We start from the raw sequence: 21,284 nt of genomic DNA on the forward strand, positions 1-21,284 counted from the left end.
TCCTACTGGATGATCTGTCTGAGTGCTCGCGATGTCCTCTGGTCTCGTCTCTGCTCCTTCTGGATGCTCCATCTGAGTGTTTGCGATGTTCTCTCCTCTCGACTCGATCTCTGCTCCTTCAGGATGCTCCGTCGGAGTGCTCGCGATGCCCTGTCGTCTCGCCTCACTCTCTACTCCTTCTGGATGATCTGTCTGAGTGATCACGATGTCCTCTGGTCTCGTCTCTGCTCCTTCTGGATGCTCCATATGAGTGTTCGCGATGTCCTCTCCTCTCACCTCGATCTCTGCTCCTTCAGGATGCTCCATCTGAGTGCTCGTAGTGTACTGTTGTCTGGCCTCAATTGGACGCAGCTTCATCTCTCTGTCGAGTTCCACCGCGCACGACTCCACTCGGCTGGGATGGATGATGATAAACTGTTAAACTAAACCATTATTTTTATTTTACCTTGTAAGGCCCACTGAGATATAAAGCTTTTTTGTAGAATCGACCTGAATATCACAAATTATAACTCAATGAGCGGCTTATCACGTGGAAATTACAGCAGCCAAATACTCTAATCACATGATGATTCTAAATGAGGAGGGAAAAAATCAGGGGACCCGGAGAAAAATCCACACCAACATGGGGAGAGAAAGGAATAGACGCAGACTCCATATAGGCAACAGGCATCGTCAGGTTTGGGATCGAAGCCACTATCTCCTGCATACCAGGGGAGGTAGTTAACATCTAGCCACCACGGTGCCTAAGATACAAGCACAACTAGAATCACAATTGATAAGTTGAGACAAGACTCAGTATTGACTTGAGTAAAATGTTACATTGTAAATCCTCCTCCACCCGACACAGCCAATCAATAATCAGAATCTGTATTTCTAATGCAGGAGGAGGCCAATGAGCTATGAACCTCTTTTCACAGATGTCCAGTAGGTGTAGGGGATTATAAAGTTAGAACATAAAACGATAGCAGTGCTAAGTATAGGAAAGATAAGAAAATAAATAAAGTATATGAGTGCAACTTGCATGAGTACATCAGTTACTGCCAATTTTTCAATACTAAATGCATAACTTGGGGCAAGGCAGCAAAACAACAGTCCCAAACCACACCAAGATAACACAGTCCCTCAATAATATGGGACATAAACATTGAACTATTGATACACGAGAGGTAAGGATCAAAGTTAAAAGCATGGCTACAGGCTCTCAGTGAGGTGGTGGCACCTTGAACTGTCATCCTCCTGACTCAGCGCCGAGTATTTCTTCGGAAGGACGCTGATCCTCCACTGGAAGCAGTCCCACTCGAGTGGCAGTATACAGCATTTCGTTCCTTTCAAACGATGCTTGCGTTCCTTCTTCTGCTGGGACAGGAGGATGGGCATTGTGCTGAAGGCAGGGTCCTTCAATGATATCAAACCAGCGGGAAGCGCACACAAGCTGGAAGGCAGTTTCAGCTGCTCAGTGAACTGGCGCCAATAACTGTCCAAGCTCTGCGGTCCTCCATGTATGAATATTTTATTGGCGAACAGGAAACCAGAACACCATAGAATAGACCCACAAATGCGAGGGGGAAACATTGCGTTCTATTCAGATGGAACAGATAGAGTCCATAATTGTCATACTACATTCTCCTGGAAAGTCAGTGAACGACTCCTCCTCGATACCCACCGTGTTGGATTAATGGACACGAGTGGCACAGCCACCACCACCGTTCTTGTCAAGAAACATAAACGATAATTTTGCAAACTCCGGTCATCCTCATCAGTGGATTTTGGCTAACCATTGAACAAAGACAGTGACCACATCGCGTGCTTTTGGGTGCGCTTGTGCGTCCATCTGGAACCCTCTTCCTTCCAATATGAGAAAGCAATTGGAGCTATGCACTTTTAAATCATTACATTGAAAACTAATTTCTTAAAAACTGCTCTTTGTGTTTAGAAACGTTCCTTCCTTCGCACCTCCAATTAGCACAGTTGGCTACACATGGTGTGAAAGAAGTTCAACATACATACATCTGGACCAGTCCTTGGCCTTCCCTCAAAAAGCCTCAAAAATAGCCAAATGTGATGTAGTAAACATGACAACAATGGAGACAAAGGCGGCCGGGCATGGTGCTGGTCACCTACCCCCTTATGTGCCATTCCGGACTTCACAGGTGCTACTCGCTAACAGCACTTGCCCCAACGGTCGGTTAAAAGCTACATGGGGGATCGCTGCCTTCGTCTTGGCGGGGGTTGGGGGCATATGTTACACTTTTTTTGCAATGTACGTAGCCAATCATGCTAATCGGAGGTGTGGGACGGAGCAACAGAGGAGAATGGAGCGACACTCCAAATAACGTTCGACACAAAAACAACAACGACAATAACGATAACACACAAAGTAACTCACCTCCTTGGGGGAGGGCTCAGAAGGCGCCTTGGTCTCACGTGTGCCCCATGATACGTTGTACATGTTGACCAATGAGTAGATGAGCAGCAGCAGGTATCCCGTGGGAATGCAGATGAGGTACAAGAATCCGTGCACGATGCAGAAGAACTCGCTCGATGAGATGGATGCCCGCGAGAGTGATGAAGAAGATGCCGCTGATTGTGAGGATACCGTTCTTGACAATGTCGCCGACCATAGCGAGCAGCGTGCCCGTCATGAGGAACATGTAGATCACGGTGAGCACCATGGCCACCTTAAAAAAAATACCAGGTATAAAGCTCTTTTCAGAAGCCACCTGGCCACAAATGATAGATCAACGAAGTGGCTCATCACGTGGTAATGTATATCAGCAGCCAGATTAAATGTGGAGGGAAGATAGAGAGAACACGTGGACTCCAAATACATAACAGGCGTTAAGGTCGGGATAGGGATCAAACCCACGACCTCCTGTATACCATGCGAGGGAGTTAACATCTCGCCATTGCAGGAGGAGACCTTAGCCATCGGCGTCACCATCGTCCTTTTGTCCAACCACCACCAATTCTTGGGAGTTACTTTGCATTTATTCCGCACTTTTCCACAAAGTCCTCAACACCCTGCACTTTGCAAACAACAACAAAATAATGATAGCTCATTGTTCTTCTGGGTTCTTTCGGTAAAGTCACGTAGAATGGAGATGAAATAATAAAAATAATAATAACAGAATAAAATTCTCACGACGTTTCGGCCACAACACAAGTAGCCTTCCTCAGGTGAAGAAACAGGACTGTCTGGAAGACAGCGCTTGAGTGAACCCTGCCAAGCATGGCAGCGTCTTTTAAGCTGTGTGGGAGGAACAGAGCACCTTGACAAAGCAGTTTACATATAAATTAGCATGTAACTGGGGGATTAACATGATGTTGGTGTGAGGGATTAGCACCACGGAGAGCGACGAGCTTTGTTAAGACGGACGAGTCCATCTATGTTCAGAACAGAGGAGGGGGGAGAGGAGTTTACATATCAACAGTAAATTAGCATGTAACTGGGGGATTAGCATGATGTTAGTATGAGGGATTAACACCACGGAGAGCGACGAGCTTTGTTCAGACGGACGAGTCCATCTGTGTTCGGAACGGAGGAGGGGGAGGAAGAGGAGGAAACAGCCACGGTGCGCTGCTCTATCCTGTGTTGCGTTATAACTATGCTATAAACTAGCAGTTCACATGGTGATGGGGTCGCACTAATTCACCGTGGAGAAATCTGCGTGAAAGTCCTGAGCGACTCATTAACAATCACATAATTCAAGCTGCTGCTTGTGAAAATAACGAACAGCATGTGGGGGCTTACGATCGCTGTCGTCTATCGACCGTCGACTTCACAGCTGTCAGAATTATTTTCCTAGCTTTCTGGTCTGCGAGACTGTGAGACATTTGGCTCTCGCTTTATCATCTGTGATGACCAGAACTGTCCCGGACCGACTGGTTTTTATGGTAAAATCAACAGTGATCTCGCCGAAACGTTCGACAGTCAGTTTAACTCAGCACGTCAGCGGTCCAACATGCCGCTCAGGAAGTATACTGGATCACATCTTCACATACGGCGACGTCGTAACTTTAAACGACGTTCTTATCGAAGATAAGAACGTCAGATCAGTCTTGTGCAAAATGGCATTACAAATTATTTGCCCACCCATCACAACGATATCATACAGGAACTGAAAACGACTAACCCACGATGCTTTCAGTCAGAAGATCCGGTCATCATTGGCAAGTCTGAATAATGCATCGACGGTCTATTCATTTGCAGCTCAATTAGAACATGGCATCATCGCTATCTTTGAACGTGTGTCCATCCAAACAAGCACACAGAGAACGGGAAAGCACGAAGTGACTTACTGTCACTGGAGGCGATACTGTGAAGAAGACGCGGAGGAGGCTGGGGTGTCTTTGAAAGAAAACTAGTTTTCAGATTGTCCGACTGCTTACAGAGCCGCCTACAGATTTGAAAACTAGCTCATTATTGAGTCTCGCAGACCGTTCTATGGTCTGTGCATCAATGAGTCAGTTCGCGACCCCGTGCTCTGTGGCACATTGTGAAGGGTCTGTTGCACTCCAACCCCATCAACCAGTCAGCCGGTTCTGTGCACAGTACTTGCAACGTTCTTCGCCAATAAAGTGATGATTAAGACGGCAGTTTCTAACTTGCAAGCAATGCATTCTCCTGGTCTGTCATGTGAGTTTGATCAACCTGATAACCAATGCAAAACTTGAGACCCTGGCACCATCGTCAGTAGCAGAGGTGTCAATGTTCATTGCCCAGCTGCCAAATAAGACATCGCCGCTCGACTCCGTCCAGATATAAATTCTCAAATTATGCTTGGACGTACTTGCGCCACTGATTGTCCACCTGGCAAATATTTCATTCAGCGAGGGCTGTTTGCCAGACCATTGCAAAATGGCGCAGGTAACACCGCTTCTGAAAAAGTTGGCTTGAGCCATAGTGACCATCCAGACTATCACCCGATCTCAAACCTGAGTACAATTTCAGAGGTCATTGAGTGCCTGTGTCTGAAGCGGTTAATTCCCTACGTCACTGGGATGGGCAAATTCAACCCATTCTAGTCGGTGTACCGACAATTCCACAGTCTTGAGATGACTCTACTAGATGTCACTGTTGACCTCTAAAAGTTCATGGCTGACCGGTGCATCGCAGCATTGGTTGGCCTCGATTTCTCAGCCACCTTCGACACCATTGACCATGAGATACTCATTGAGCAGATAAGGTTAAGGTTCAGTGTATCGGGTATGGCACTAAAGTGTATTGAGTCATACCTGTATGGTGGATTACAGTTTGTCAAGCTAGGTGATGAAGTCATCTCCTATGCCATGCCTAGTCGGCATACCACAGGGTCCGCCTTCGGGCCCTATTAATTTTCAATATATGTCTCTCCGATCGCCGATATCATCTCAATATGAAGTTCTATATATATGCTGATGACTCACAATTGTACACCGCAATGAAGTCCAAGTTAAATGTGGAGAGCATCGGCAACCCCGAAGATTGCAAGCGAGTGATGCACGTGTGGTTTGCATGAAACGAAATTGTGCGAGGATCAGGTGTGGCAGTCGCAGACTCAAGGATTCAGATTGTGATTAAAATAGCCTCGGCGTCACTCGACCAGAATATGTCAGGTGATCACCACATGCAAAATGTAGTCAATTTCTGTAATTTTCATATCAGGGCTCACGACACATTCGACAACTATTGAGCAGTGACATAACCACCGCGGTGATTTGTAGCATAGTATCGATAAGGCACAATTATTGCAACACACCGCTCTATGGGACGTTGGCACGTGTTGTAACAGGCATTGCAAGACCCGACCATGTCCATCCAGTGCTCGCCGAGCTGCTTTAGCTTCCAGTTGCCGACCAAATACATTGTTATAAGGTCGTACTCGTAACACAAAAAGAGCGTGCCACAAATGAACTACAATACCTTGATAACCACGTGAAAGAGCATAAACAATCACGCGAACTCCAGCTATCCTCGCAGTGGCTTTTGGCTAGCCATCGAACAAAGACCGTTACCGCATCACAAGCTTTCAGATGCGCTGCTGCGGCCATCTGGAACGATATTCCTTCCGATGTTAGGAAGCCACTGTAGTTTGCACTTTTAAATCATGTAGATTGAAAACTAATTTCTTTAAGACTGCTTTTTGTGTTTAGTTTTTTGTACGTCCCCTGCAACTCCGATGAGCAAGGTTGGCTACGTACGGTGCCAAAGAAGTTCAACATATATACGTACATTGTGTTTCATTTGTGGCAAGCACGTTGTGTGCAATGAGTGCCACGTGCTTCTGCAGAAGAAGCGTGGGCGCCCACCTTGATCTGCGTGTCCGGCTACGTTTTGAAGCAGACGGCGATGTATAGAGCAGGCGGAACGATGGAGATGAGAAGTGCCCAGTTTTGGTCCATTTTGAAAACGAAGGTGAAGCAACCTGAGCACCGGCACGAGACAAATACCACACGAGCTGAATACCATCATTAATACATTCCTGCGGAGGGAGCTGGTAGGAACGTTGGGTTGCTCGGTCAATGGCCAGGGTCAACGGCGGCGTGGTGTATTCCGCAAATATGCCCGACTGTGAGGGCAGACACAAACTGGTGTGAGTAGGTTAAACGTTGAGTTTTATAAGGGCACCACGGAGTGACCAGCCCCTCCCCACCCCTCCCACCCCCCACCCAGCCCCACCCTCCCCACCCTCCCCACCCAGCCCCACCCTCCCCACCCTCCCCACCCAGCCCCACTCTCCCCACCCCCCACCCAGCCCCACCCTCTCCACCCAGCCCCTCCCAGCCCCTCCCCACCCAGCCCCTCCCCACCCAGCCCCTCCCCACCCTCCCCTCTCCACCCAGCCCCACCCCTCCCATTTTATTCGGGTGTCCGGATACAAGTGAACAGACATCCACAGACATACACAATTAATCCCCTGCCTCCTGTGATAATCCCGGTTGGGCTTCCAGTCCACTACGTTTCCTACCAATAATGCCCACTAGGAGCGCATTTATTATATATCCGGGTGTCTGGATACACGTGGACAGACATCCACAGACGTACACAATTAATCCCCTGCCTCCTGTTAATACTCCCGGTTGGGCTTCCAGTCCATACAAGGGCACCACGGGGTGACCAGCCCCTCTCCACCCAGCCCCACCCCACCCAGCCCCACCCTCCCCACCCAGCCCCTCCCCACTCTCCCCTCCCCACCCAGCCCCTCCCCTCCCTACCCTCCCCTCTCCACCCAGCCCCACCCCTCCCACGTGGACAGACATCCACAGACATACACAATTAATCCCCTGCCTCCTGTGAATTAATCCCGGTTGGGTTTCCAGTCCACTACGTTTCCTACCAGTATCATCTCATCACCACAACCACCACCATCATCACCACCATGATTGACAACGACAACCGTTCAATCAGCTGTAAAGAAAAGAGTGCACTCAGATGAACAGAATCGTGCAGCCTGTGTGTATAGAATTTTTGGCTGAAAGAAACATGCAGCAGTTTGAATACCCTGGTACACAAGCAATACGACTCGCAATATTTTTAAAACGCAAGCAGTGCGCATACGTCATGATGAGAGGATTAACACGACCACTCACTTTGAGGTTGTATGCGTTAAACACCCAACGATGGCCAATTGTTATCGTTAAATATTTGCAATCAAAAATCTCGTGGAAGGAACAACTCTGAGTGACGACTTGAAGCCATGCACGACTGTGAGCAGAAGTGTTCCAAGTTAACTTTTTTTTTAAACGAAACTATTTTTAATATACCAGATAAGGCCCACTGAGCTATGTAGCTCTTCTTCATAAGCAACTTGGCCACAAATTATAGCTGAACGAAGTGGCTTATTACGTAGAAATTTATAGCAGCCAAATACTCAAAGCGTGATGTTGATTCTAAATGTAGAGGGAAAAACCGGAGAACCCGGATAAAAATCAACACAACCACGAGGAGAGACATGCGAACTCCAAATATACAGGCGTCAGGGTCGGGTTCGAACCCATGACCTCCTGTATACCAGGCGAGGGAGTTAACGCCTCTCCACCATGGCGACGTCTCTTTTGATGTAGTCCCTGCATCAAAAGGATGAACCCGGGTAAATAAAAAAACCCAAGACATGTGGCAACCCGAATTCACCTGCAATCATGAGACAGACGGTGGCCGGACCCATGATGGAGGTGGCCGTGTAGATGATCTGATAAAGAATATAGAGCCGAGAGATGGACGGGTTCTTCTTGGCCGTGCGGACGCCATTTTCCAGGATGCTGAAGGTGTTCGCCATCGTGGAGGGGCCCCAACGCCTCCGCTGGTTGAAGAACTCCTTGAATTCCTGCGGGGCGTTGGTGTAGGCGTCCGATCCGGCGCAGTACTCGACGCGCCAGCCCTGCTGCAACATCAGCGTGCACAGCCAGCGGTCCTCACCTGCACCAACAAATGGAAGAGGGGACGTCCGCGAGGTAGAGGGTAACCGGCTCATAATACCCACAGCCAGCACCAGCTCCTGGCCAAGCGGCATATCTCTGTAGCTGCACCGGCAGTAGCCCTCTGCAATTATCTCTCTCTCTCTCTGCATCTCCCACTGCTGCATACGCAGGAGCCACAGCAACTACATCCAACCAGCATCATCCACCTTCAAACATTTTTTATATTTTGCTTGCCTTTCAATATTCGGATTTTGCTAATTAAACCAAAATCGACGTAGTTTCCCCATGACCTAACAACCTTACCCGATTGGCTCTGTCGGGTGTTGGACGCTTATAGTTAAAACAAATTTACACTAAACCTACACGACAATCTAATCCAGCAGGAATGAATTGTGAATCATGAATATTGGTCCTGAAAGTCTACGTATTAAATTGATGTTGCGGGGTCTTGGCCCAAGTATTACCACGATACAGTGAGGGAAAAAAGTACTTGATCCCCTGCTGATTTTGTACGTTTGCCCACTGACAAAGAAATGATCAGTCTATAATTTGAATGGTAGGTTTATTTGAACAGTGAGAGAATAACAACAACAAAAATCCAGAAAAACGCATGTCAAAAATGTTATGAATTGATTTGCATTTTAATGAGGGAAATACGTATTTGACCCCTCTGCAAAACATGACTTCGTACTTGGTGGCAAAACCCTTGTTGGCAATCACAGAGATTCTAAGCACGTGATGTTGCATCTAAATGAGGGAAAAACTAGAGGACCCTTAGAAAGTCTACGCAACCATGGGGAGAGAGACGCAAATTGCAATATACACGCGTCAGGGTCGGGATGGAACTTACGACCTCCTGTATACCAAGCTTGGGAGTTAACATCTCGCCAGCGTGACATGTATACATCTTGAACTTCTTTCGCACCACACGTAGCCAACCGTGCTAATAGGAGGTGCGAGATCCAAACACACGTCGACGCTTACCTTGGTCGTACTGGATGTACTGCAGGGCCTCGGTGGCCACTGTGGTGTAGGTCTTGAGGACGTTGTCATCCATGATGGCCTTGGCTCGGAAGAGGCTGAAGCAGCCAGGGCTGCAGAGAACGCAGCCCATCACGTGCTCGGCCGTCTTCTGTAGCCAGTGGCCTACCACGTACTCGAACTTCTGGTAGCAGACGAGCGGCCCTGTCGGTGTATAAACAATTGTGGTTAATTGGCTGAACGCAACTCAAAGTGAAAACCCAATGGAGCAGTCCTACGATTCAGGTGTGGCTTTCTTGGATTCATTTATGTTGTACGTATGTTGTTTATATATGTTGTATGTGGGTTATATGTTGTATTGTGTATTGTATTCATGCTGTATGTACGTTGTATGTATATGTGCTGAAAAAAGGACTGTGGGTTTTGCATTGAAACCACAACCAAAGGACGTTTTTTTTGTAAGTATGGAGAGCGAGGTTAGAACTTTGAATTCCGAGATTGGGAGGAAATGTAATTGCGGACTACGGGGGATTAAGGGCGAGTCAAGAGGAGGGGTGGGGAAGTACAGGAGGAGGGAGAGGGAATATGCAGGTGGGCAATGGAGGGGAAGATCGGAGACATTTGGGGGTGGAGAGGGAGGGAGGGGTTGGAGAAAGAGTGGACGGCTAGAGGGTAGGGAAGGGAATGCTGGGGAGACGAAAGGAGGGGGTTATGAGAGAGGGCAGGAGGTGAGGAAGAGAAGCAAGCCGGGAAGAGCGATCCGGGAGGCCACGGTGGGAAAGCGGGAGGGCAGGGAGCAGAGGGATGGGTGGGGTCAAGTAAAACAATACATGCTCTTTGAATTATTCTCCTGTTTTAATTGCGTATTTGTTATTTATTAAAAAATGTGCATTCATAAATAGATGTGATTTTTGTTATAAGAATAAGTCAAGGAGTGGCTAAATCTGTGCTCTCCGGTTTCCTGGGTGTCCTAGCCGGTCCCGCCTAGCTTGACCACTTAATAAACGAAGGACATTTGAATTGTGCCGTTAAAGCATCGAGATTATATATTAGTGCGTGCCATGTAGTTTGATTTCGTCGTAACTATTGTTGGATATGAGCTTTTTCCAAAATTGATATTAACAATAATATCTGCCGATATATATTTTTTTAATAATAAAGAAAAATAATGCATAAAACACACAAACCCAAAAACACGCAAACACAGATGGAAATCGTAAAAAGGACATAAATGTATAGAATAATAAACTCCAAGAGAGGGCAGAGGTTATCTGCGAAATCTCCAGACTGCCACGGAAGGACGGTGAAAAGGGGGTATCTGTTTTCTCTCACTCAAGGGTTGGAGAGAGAAAGAGATCCCGGCCGTCTTTGTCTCTCCCCGCAGCACGAGAAAAGAATTTAACACCCAGTGAGGAATGGCTTGTTGTTACAAAGAGGGTCGTCCCCTCCGCCCCCCAGGATCATATAACGCAGATGGCTTGTGGAATGCCACACACACGCACGTACACACACACACAGGCCACGCCCCCCCCCCCCCTTTTCACTGCGCAGAGCGGAGATTTTTTTTTATATATATATAACGGTCCAACCATTTTTTCAAAAGTTCAGTCAAGACAGATCAACAGTTCAAGAAGTTCGACAAGACACGGGCAGTCGCAACGAACGGCTGGCTCCAAGAAGCGCGAGCCTCGCTGAGTAGCGAGGATCGCCGAGTCGCGATGTATCAACGAAAGTGATTTCGGAGCCGAAGGGACGAAGTATCACTCAAAACTTTATTCCTACATCAAGTGCCAGCTTCTAGCTGCAGCGCGGCCAGCGCTGCCAAGCAAGAGCGTGCAGCTCAGTCATCCAGCAGTGAAGAAGCCGGCTGCCAACGAATCCGCTGAGAGCGCTCGGGCATCTCAACAGAGAGAGCGCGTGCGACTTGGCTTATCCAGCAGCGGAAAGAGCCTGACCAGCAAGAGTGTCAGCGCCACTGCGCGCCACTGTTCGGGCCACCAGCGCCACCACTGCGCGCCACTTCAGAGCGCGCCACCAGCGCCAGCCAGCGCTACAGCGCGCCACTGTTCGCGCCACCAGCGCCACTTCACGCCACGGTGCGCCACCAGTGCTGAGAGCGTTCGAGCAGCACCAGGAGAGAGCAGCGGGCCCGCACTCAACACCCATCGGCGCGACGACGGCGAGCGTCGTGCCGACTCTTCCAGCCAGCTGTGGACAGAAACTGTGTACCGTGTTCATATGCCCCCTCCCCCACACGCTCACCCTCACACCCCCACTGCTCCGCAGGGAACAAACACATTTTTGACATAAGAGATGCCAACCTCGGCGTCTGCTTTACGCAAAGAATTGAACCAGTGATAAAGAAGACACACGATACGCATATCGGGATAATCAAGAAGGGTTGCCACTCCAAGGCGGTGCATTAAAAATCAATTGATAATGAAAAACACTGCTGCCATTGAGTTACGTGGATAAGGTCATTTAGAAGCAAAAGAGTCGTACCTTTTTCTTTTCAATGGCATAATCTTGCCAACGAATCCATTAACGCACATTTGTGCCTTTAGGAATAATACTTGTTTTATTGTTTTTCGTATGAATATCGTCGCATAATTTTAAGGACTTTATTCATATTTCTCATATGTTCGTGTTACATTGCATAAAAATTAATTGCCGATACCCAAAGTGAAACAACGTGATAAGAATTGACTTGAAGGTCTATGAAGGGATGTGGTACTGTGTGGGCAATTTTCAAATACGAATTTGCATATTATAAGGTTAAGGTTTTTGTTAGGATAGCATATGCATGTTCTTAGCATCTCTCTCTCTCACCAACTGCTCGCGCTACGTGGGGGGGAATGAATGAAAGTGAAACGCAATCGTGATGGTTACCGTGTTAATGCTGTGTTGAAATTCCGAGATTGAGCATTCTCATATTATCCAAAATTAAAGTTTAGCTAGAGAATAAAATTAATTAAAGCAGAAGGGTTGTGTGTGATTCTTTCTGAAATTCCACATAAGAATTGCTCTGCGATTGAGATCTGAACCTGGTGGACCTATCATAAGCACACTAACACACATAATCAATAAATGTTAAAGCAAGAATAATCGTATCCTTATTGCTAATACAGAGTTAAACAACGAAGCCAAGTTGACTCTCTCATTCACGCTCACAACACCTGCATAACTGCATGCGATTAATTGTCTCATCCCAATTGATAACCAACCTTCGTCACCGAGGCTGGGTCCGATTATCATAACGACCTGCAGTATCATAACCACACCCACTCGCATAAATTAATACGATTATATCTCGAATTAGCATAATTTATATGCATAATTACACAAATTCATGTAATTTTGGATAAATTATGCTAATTTTAAATTTCATTTAATTTTCATTATTTTCATAAATTTTTCATAACCCACATATACAACACTGTTTGGTGTTAGTCATACTCTTTGGTTCTATTGGGTAAAGTCACGTAGGTAAAAAAAAATAACAAAAATCACGACGTTTTGACCACAACACAAGTGGCCTTCATCAGGTGAAGGGACCAACCTGTCCGGAGGACAGCGTTGGAGTGAAAAAAGTCAAGCGCAGTTCGCCTCTAAGCTGTGAGTGGGTAAACAGAAAAGACGCCTTGACAAAGGAATTAGCATCAAATGTAAAGATGTGCAAGCTCGCAAATAGAATCAAAGATACATTAGCACCACCGTGAGAGTTTGGGATGCCACTAATTGAATGAACATACTGTACCATTAAACAAATCCAGCGCAGGTCGCCTCCTTTAAGCTGTGAGTGGGTAAACAGAAAAAACGCCTTGACAAAGGAATTAGCATAAAAATGTAAAGCTGTGCAAGCTCTCAAATAGCATCAAAAATACATTAGCACCACCGTGAGAGTTTGGGATGCCACTAATTGAATGAATATACTGTACCATTAAAAATTCCTTTAACGTTTGGTTCGATTTAGAACATCTTTCCAATGGTTGCTTAATATGAAGCCATCTTCTCGGTTGAAATTGTGTCTGTGTTTGTAGATCTAGATTGCCTTGTGAGCACATCTCTGATAAAAACCCGTGGGTTTGCAAAGAGCCTTGGTATCGGAGAAAATTATATCGTGATCACCCAAAGCGTTGTAACAATGATCAGCTACGGCAGAAGAATTAGTTTTGCCGTGTTTCAAATCTGATTTGTGCTCGCAAATTCGGTCAGAGACATGTTTCTTTGTCTCCCCGATATAGCAATCACCGCAGGTACAACTCAATTTGTAAACCCCGGGGTACTGTAAGTCAGGAATGACATCCTTCACGGATGGGATCAGATCACGAATTTTGTGTACTGTATTGAACCGGACCTGGATCTTGTGTTTGTTTAGAATTTTGGAAATCTTTTTAGTAACGCCTGCTATATATGGTAGTGTGATGGTTTTGACCGGAGTATCAAGTGGTTGTTTCTGTATGGAGGGAGAAACAGTTTGGCGGATGGTACGGTCAGAGTATCCATTCCTTTTGAGGACCAGGTGTACATGTTTTAATTCACTGGTCAGGTGGTGTTGGTCCGAAATGCAATGAGCCCTATGGTATAAAGTTTTGATGAGAGAATTATTTTGGGCTGGGTGGTGGTGGGAATCAGGTTTCAAGTAGGAATCTGTGTGGGTGGGTTTCCTGTAGACAGAATGCCCCAATGAGCCATCAGGTCTCCTCTCAAACAGAACATCTAAGAATGGTAGCTTGCCATCTTTCTCCACTTCCATGGTGAATTTGATGGCGGGATGTCTGGAATTGATGTGGCGTAGGAAAAGATTCAGAGCTGGGAGGCCATGTGGCCAAAAGACGAAAGTGTCATCCACATATCTATTCCACAGGGAAGGTCTGAGGGTGGAAGTCTGGATGGCGTCTGATTCAAATTTCTCCATGAAAATATTGGCTATCACTGGTGACAAGGGGGATCCCATGGGGGTACCCTCATTTTGTTTGTAGAAGGAGCCATTCCAAGTGAAGTAGGTATTTTTGAGGCAGTGCCTAACCAGTGCAGGTGTGTCGGGGTCTAGTCCATGTTGGACCAAATTTTCAATTATTTCAATGGTATTAGGTACTGGGACCTTAGTGAACAAAGAGACCGTGATATGATCCCATCCGTGAAGGATGTCATTCCTGACTTACAGTACCCCGGGGTTTACAAATTGAGTTGTACCTGCGGTGATTGCTATATCGGGGAGACAAAGCGACATGTCTCTGACCGAATTCGCGAGCACAAATCAGATTTGAAACACGGCAAAACGAATTCTTCTGCCGTGGCTGATCATTGTTACAATGCTGTGGGTGATCACGATATAATTTTCTCCGATACCAAGGTTCTTTGCAAACCCACCGGTTTTTATCAGAGATTTGCTCACGAGGCAATCCAGATCTACAAACACAGACACAATTTCAACCGAGAAGATGGCTTCAAATTAAGCAACCATTGGAAAGATGTTCTAAATCGAACCAAACGTTAAAGGAATTTTTAATGGTACAGTATATTCATTCAATTAGTGGCATCCCAAACTCTCACGGTGGTGCTAATGTATTTTTGATGCTATTTGAGAGCTTGCACAGCTTTACATTTTTATGCTAATTGCTTTGTCAAGGCGTTTTTCTGTTTACCCACTCACAGCTTAAAGGATGCGACCTGTGCTGGACTTGTTTAATGGTACAGTATGTTCATTCAATTAGTGGCATCCCAAACTCTCACGGTGGTGCTAATGTATCTTTGATTCTATTTGCGAGCTTGCACAGCTTTACATTTTATGCTAAATCCTTTGTCAAGACGTCTTTTCTGTTTACCCACTCACAGCTTAAAGGAGGCGACCTGCGCTTGACTTTTTTCACTCCAATGCTGTCCTCCGGACAGGTTGGTCCCTTCACCTGATGAAGGCCATTTGTGTTGTGGTCGAAACGTCGTGATTTTTGTTATTTTATTTTTTTACCTACGTGACTTTACCCAATAGAACCAAAGAGTATGGATCCTTGCAGTCACGAAAGCTTTAAATCTAGAATTGGTGTTAGTCAGCCTGTGATCTGCCTCAGCTCAGCATGGCACGTGCCAGCTCATGCCCACTGCTATCTTCTCCTGGCAGATTTCATGGCCATCTATTTATTTATTGTTTGCGAGCCAGCTGGTCAGGAAGGTTGGACGATTACCAAGGTTCATCTTCTTTGGTTCTTTCGGTAAAGTCATGTAGAATGAGAATAAAATAATAAATTGATAAAATAAAATAACACAATAATATTCTCACGTTTCGGCCACAACACAAGCGGCCTTCATCAGGTGAAGGGACGAGACTGTCTGGTAGGACAGCGCTGGAGTGAAAGAGCCACGTTCAGATCACGGCCTTTAAGCTGTGTGAGAGGAACAAAGCGCCCTCAACTTTAGCTATCCGTGGTGCTAAAGTTGAGGGCGCTTTGTTCCTCTCACACAGCTTAAAGGCCGTGATCTGAACGTGGCTCTTTCACTCCAGCGCTGTCCTACCAGACAGTCTCGTCCCTTCACCTGATGAAGGCCGCTTGTGTTGTGGCCGAAACGTCGTGAGAATATTATTGTGTTATTTTATTTTATCAATTTATTATTTTATTCTCATTCTACGTGACTTTACCGAAAGAACCAAAGAAGATGAATCATTGCAGTCACGAAAGCTTTAAATCGAAAGATTACCAAGGTTGGCGATGTGTTGGCTTATTACATCCGCGAGTCGTGAGAGATGGCGACGACTTGGGGGGAGGCCTTCATCCCGCAGTGTATGGACCACGGCTGATAATAATGATATTGATTTTGTTTTCACTTAACAATTCTATAGGATTTGCGTAATTTACTCCGAAGTCTTTGCAGTATTTTGGTATTTCATTTGAGTTATGTAAAGTTAAACTTCCATTACTAGCGGTGGTAGTGGTCTTTCTCAGACCACTTCATGACTGCTCCATGTCCACTCGGTATTGCTGTGGTGGATGCGTGTTGATTTAATTACAATCCTTCCACCGTGCTTACATGTGTGTTTATTTAACTTTATTTAAACATTCCGAGTAGTTGTGGTAGCAACGGCGCTCTGTGATTCACAATAAAGGTTTTTGGGTTAGATCACGTAAGTATAAATGTGTCATAACCCTCCTCCATCCGACACAGCCAGTAAGCTTGATTTGGAGCTTTCGTGACTGAAGGAATTACTTTTTGGTTCTTTCAGTAAAGTCACGTAGAAACAAAATAAATTAAATAATAGAATACGACGTTTCGATTGCAACACAAGCAATCATCATCAGGTACGAATGAATGAGAAAAAACAAACCTGGTCAACTTAGAAATATAATGCAATACAACGTAATCAACCCTACCTGGTTGATTACACTCTTCCAAAGATTGCTAAATTTGAGAGACAAAACACGGACACGGAGACACATATACAGACACGTCAGCAGAGAGAGACACACACATAGGCACACAGAGAAACATGGCCTCTGTGTCGAGGACTTAAATAGAGAGAGCGGGGGGCAGAGAGAGAGGGGGGGTAGATAAATTAGCACGTCAATGAGAGCTTTGGAGCTTTCGTGACTGCAGGAAATACTAAAGAGAACATGGAGACACAGAGAAAATCAACTGAATAAAAAAACTTAGTAAAATTTGGGAAAGTATTGCAATGCAGCACAGAGAGTCGGTCAACACACAATTAACGCATAGCCTGGTTGATTACGTTCTTCCAAAGATTACTAAATTAGAAGTTAAGTGTAAAATTTGAGAAAGAGACAAGACAAACACGGAGACACAAAGACAGACACAAGCAGAGAGAGACAACACATTTACAATTTGAGTACGAGGTTTTGCTGGTAATTGCATTCAGCATCATCGGGCGATTTCACAAATCGTACTCGAATTGTAAATGTTGTAGATTTACTCTCCAATACACGGGTGGGCTGAAGTAGTCATTAATTGGCGCATTTTATTTAAGTGACAAACCTGACTGGCTGTGTAGGGAGGTAGAGGGTTACTAAACATTTATACGTATGCGAACTAACACAAAAACCTTTATTATGAATAATATTGCTTGCAAAAGCCTACGTGTTAAACTGGCGTTCTGTTAGTCTGCTGAAACAGTGTGTGCACTGAGGGTGAATCTTGCGTGAGGATTGCATCAGGGACACCCTAGGCCACTGCATTTGCATGTTTTCCAATTACTTCAACGATAACCTGATGGGAATTAATTGTTGAATGCTTAATTCCGACCTGCAACGGTTGTGCGTAATCTGATTGGGTTGAGTGCCATTTTACTGCAGGACTTTAACAGAGGCGAAGGCGTTCAAGGTGCTGAAGTTAATACGCCGAGCAATAAAAATCCGAGCAATAAAACGTGCGGGGCGGGCATGCGGTTCGCACAGTTAAATTGTGTGGCACGACCAGGAAGTGGGGGTGGGGGGGGGGCGTTGATTTCCCCACCCAGAATGCGAAATCAACAAAATCAGATCCGATCCGAACGTTAATCACTGTCGCGGGTTTCACATTTCCATAACTTGTAAACAATTAACACATTCCTGTGGAGGGAGCTGGTAGGAACGTTGGGTTGCTCGGTCAATGGCCAGGGTCAACGGCGGCGTGGTGTATTCCGCAAATATGCCCGACTGTGAGGGCGGGCACAAGCCGGCGTGAGTAGGTTAAACGTTGAGTTTTATAAGGGCACCACGGGGTGACCAGCCCCTCCCCACCCAGCCCCACCCCTCCCACCACCCAGCCCCACCCTCCCCTCCCCACCCAGCCCCTCCCCACCCATCCCCTCCCTACCCTCCCCTCTCCACCCAGCCCCACCCCTCCCACGTGGACAGACATCCACAGACATACACAATTAATCCCCTGCCTCCTATGAGAATTAATCCCGGTTGGGCTTCCAGTCCATATAAGGGCACCACGGGGTGACCAGCCCCTCCCCACCCAGCCCCACCCCACCCAGCCCCACCCCTCCCACCCCCCACCCAGCCCCACCCTCCACACCCAGCCCCTCCCCACCCTCCCCACCCAGCCCCTCCCCACCCTCCCCACCCAGCCCCTCCCTACCATCCCTTCTCCACCCAGCCGCACCCCTCCCACGTGGACAGACATCCACAGACATACACAATTAATCCCCTGCCTCCTGTGAATTAATCCCGGTTGGGCTTCCAGTGCACTACGTTTCCTACCAGTAAAATCACGCTGTACACATCTGCCATCCACACGCACCCTGTCCAGGCTCGGCGCTGCTGATATCTGGTGACATCCCGCACCAAAGACAAAGATCCCCTGTGTAGCCTTAATAGACTGTTGGAACAAGTGCTGTTCACAAGAAGCGCCTATGAAGGCCAGCACGGCACACGAGGGGGTGGGTGGCCAGCACCATGCCCGGCCGCCTTTGTCTCCCCAGCGGCGACATTTAAACATCGTACCAGGTGATAATTTGAGGCTGAGTTGACCTAGGGGAGCCGCTGTACAGGTTCAGATAATCGTCACTGGTGTTGACCTTGAGCGAGAATCGAACTTGGGTCGCCAGGTTCATAGCGCAGTGCACTAACCACTGCACCACCACTCTGCACCACACACACGCGCATCCTACACCACACACACATCCTGCACTACACACATCCTGCACCACACAAGCATCCTGCACTACACACATCCTGCACCACACACATCCTGCACCACACAAGCATCCTGCACTACACACATCCTGCACCACACAAGCATCCTGCACTACACACATCCTGCACCACACACATCCTGCACCACACAAGCATCCTGCACTACACACATCCTGCACCACACAAGCATCCTGCACCACACACACACATCCTGCACCACACACACACATCCTGCACCACACACACACATCCTGCACCACACACACACCCTGCACCACCACACACACATCCTGCACCACACACACACATCCTGCACCACACACACCCTGCACCACACACACACCCTGCACCACACACACATCCTGCACCACACACACACATCCTGCACCACACACACACATCCTGCACCACACACACATCCTGCACCACACACACACATCCTGCACCACACACACACCCTGCACCACCACACACACATCCTGCACCACACACACACATCCTGCACCACACACACACACCCTGCACCACACACACACATCCTGCACTACACACACACATCCTGCACCACACACACATCCTGCACCACACACACACATCCTGCACCACACACACACATCCTGCACCACACACACATCCTGCACCACACACACATCCTGCACCACACACACACATCCTGCACCACACACACACATCCTGCACCACCACACACACATCCTGCACCACACACACACATCCTGCACCACACACACACACCCTGCACCACCACACACACATCCTGCACCACACACACACATCCTGCACCACCACACACACATCCTGCACCACACACACACATCCTGCACCACACACACACACCCTGCACCACACACACACATCCTGCACCACACACACACATCCTGCACCACACACACACACACATCCTGCACCACACACACACCCTGCACCACCACACACACCACAGTTGTCTGCACACCCACGCCCGTCGGGTGAATTCTCCCGCAGGCGGCGCCAACGGTGGAGTCCCTCGTGAGTCGGTCGACCAGCATGGAGAGCGCCGAGGGGTAGAAGTCCGTGTCTCCGTCCAAGGCCAGCACGTAGGTGTTGCGCTTCTTCCTCTGTGGCGGTGAACGGGGAGTAGTGGCATGGAGACAGATCAGCAACAGCGGTGGCATTACAGCCGTGACCTCGTACAGAGCAAGCAAAGCAACCCGCTCACTTAGCTCCTCAACCCCAACGCTCCTTCTCCAACCTCTAACAACCAAACACACAACGTATGCATGCTGTATGCAAGGAGGATGTGTCCCCCAATATTCAAATATGCTCAAAATGTCCCCCCCAATGTATTGCTATAAAATACATTTCTGTTTATATGATTGTAGTTATGGTTGTACTTTATTAATCCCTGATCTCTGCCATTACATACAATGAAACAAGAAAAGGTAAATAAGAAAAAACAGAGCATTGGAATACAATACACTATTAGACATTATTGTAAAAAAAAGTCCTATGTGTTAGTGAATATTTTTTTATATATTTTAGGCAGGAAATGGCAGGAAACCAGTATTCAAATAAAGATTTTTTTTTCTGGGGGAGACCCCCTGGAAGACTTAGTCCCCCCCAATGTTGACTCCATGGCTACGGCCTTAGCTGTATGTATATTGTATGTATGTATAACTTCTTTCGCATCGTATGTAGCCAACCATGTTCGTCAGGAAAGGATACAAACTAAACACAAACTGCATTTCACAGAAATGAGTGTTCAAATAGATTATTTAAAAGTGCATAGCTCCAGTGGATTCCTAATAACAACCACGCGGGTGGAGGGATCGTTTCTATCTGCAGCGCTACAACCTCTGGAAACAACCTCCCTGAAGCGGTGCGCACACTCGACTCCATCGTCACTTCATTAAGTGACAACTCAACAGCAACAACGCGGCTCTTTTCGCTTGCGTACACCAACAACTAACTCCGGTCATCCTCGCAGCAGCGGCTTTGGGCGAGCCATCGAACAAAGATGGGCACTGCATCTCGCGCTTTCAGATGCGCTTCTACGGTTGTCTGGAACGCTCTTCCTTCCGATATTAGGAAGCAACTGGAGGTTTGCACTTTTAAATAATCAATTAGATTGGAAACTACATTCTCTAGAACTGCTTTTTGTGTTTGGTTTGTTGTCCTGCCCCCACACCTCCGATTAGCACGGTTGGCTACGTACGGTGTTAAAGAAGTTAAACATAAATACAAATAAATTTCAGCCGCAAACCTATTTTACACTTC

The 21,284-nt window shown here is 47.0% G+C and overlaps 1 protein-coding gene and 1 pseudogene across 1 annotated transcript in view; both read right to left on the reverse strand.

Moving 5' to 3' along the window:
- The window catches only part of LOC142923822 (uncharacterized), a gene marked incomplete at its 3' end in the record, with an annotated part of 31,354 nt that overhangs the window by 8,199 nt on the left and 1,871 nt on the right, over positions 1–21,284 (reverse strand). The window contains exon 2 of the mRNA XM_076064804.1: positions 19,984–20,125. Within this exon, the coding sequence (XP_075920919.1) occupies positions 19,984–20,125 (142 nt within the window). The remainder of the gene's footprint in view (positions 1–19,983; positions 20,126–21,284) is intronic.
- On the reverse strand, positions 955–18,652 carry LOC142923823 (chitin synthase chs-2-like; annotated as a pseudogene).

The sequence above is a fragment of the Petromyzon marinus genome, unplaced genomic scaffold (assembly GCF_048934315.1).
Source record: "Petromyzon marinus isolate PM22_M1 ecotype Great Lakes invasive population unplaced genomic scaffold, UKy_Petmar_22M1.pri1.0 PM_Scaffold_75, whole genome shotgun sequence".
Classification (NCBI taxonomy): Eukaryota; Metazoa; Chordata; class Hyperoartia; order Petromyzontiformes; family Petromyzontidae; genus Petromyzon; species Petromyzon marinus.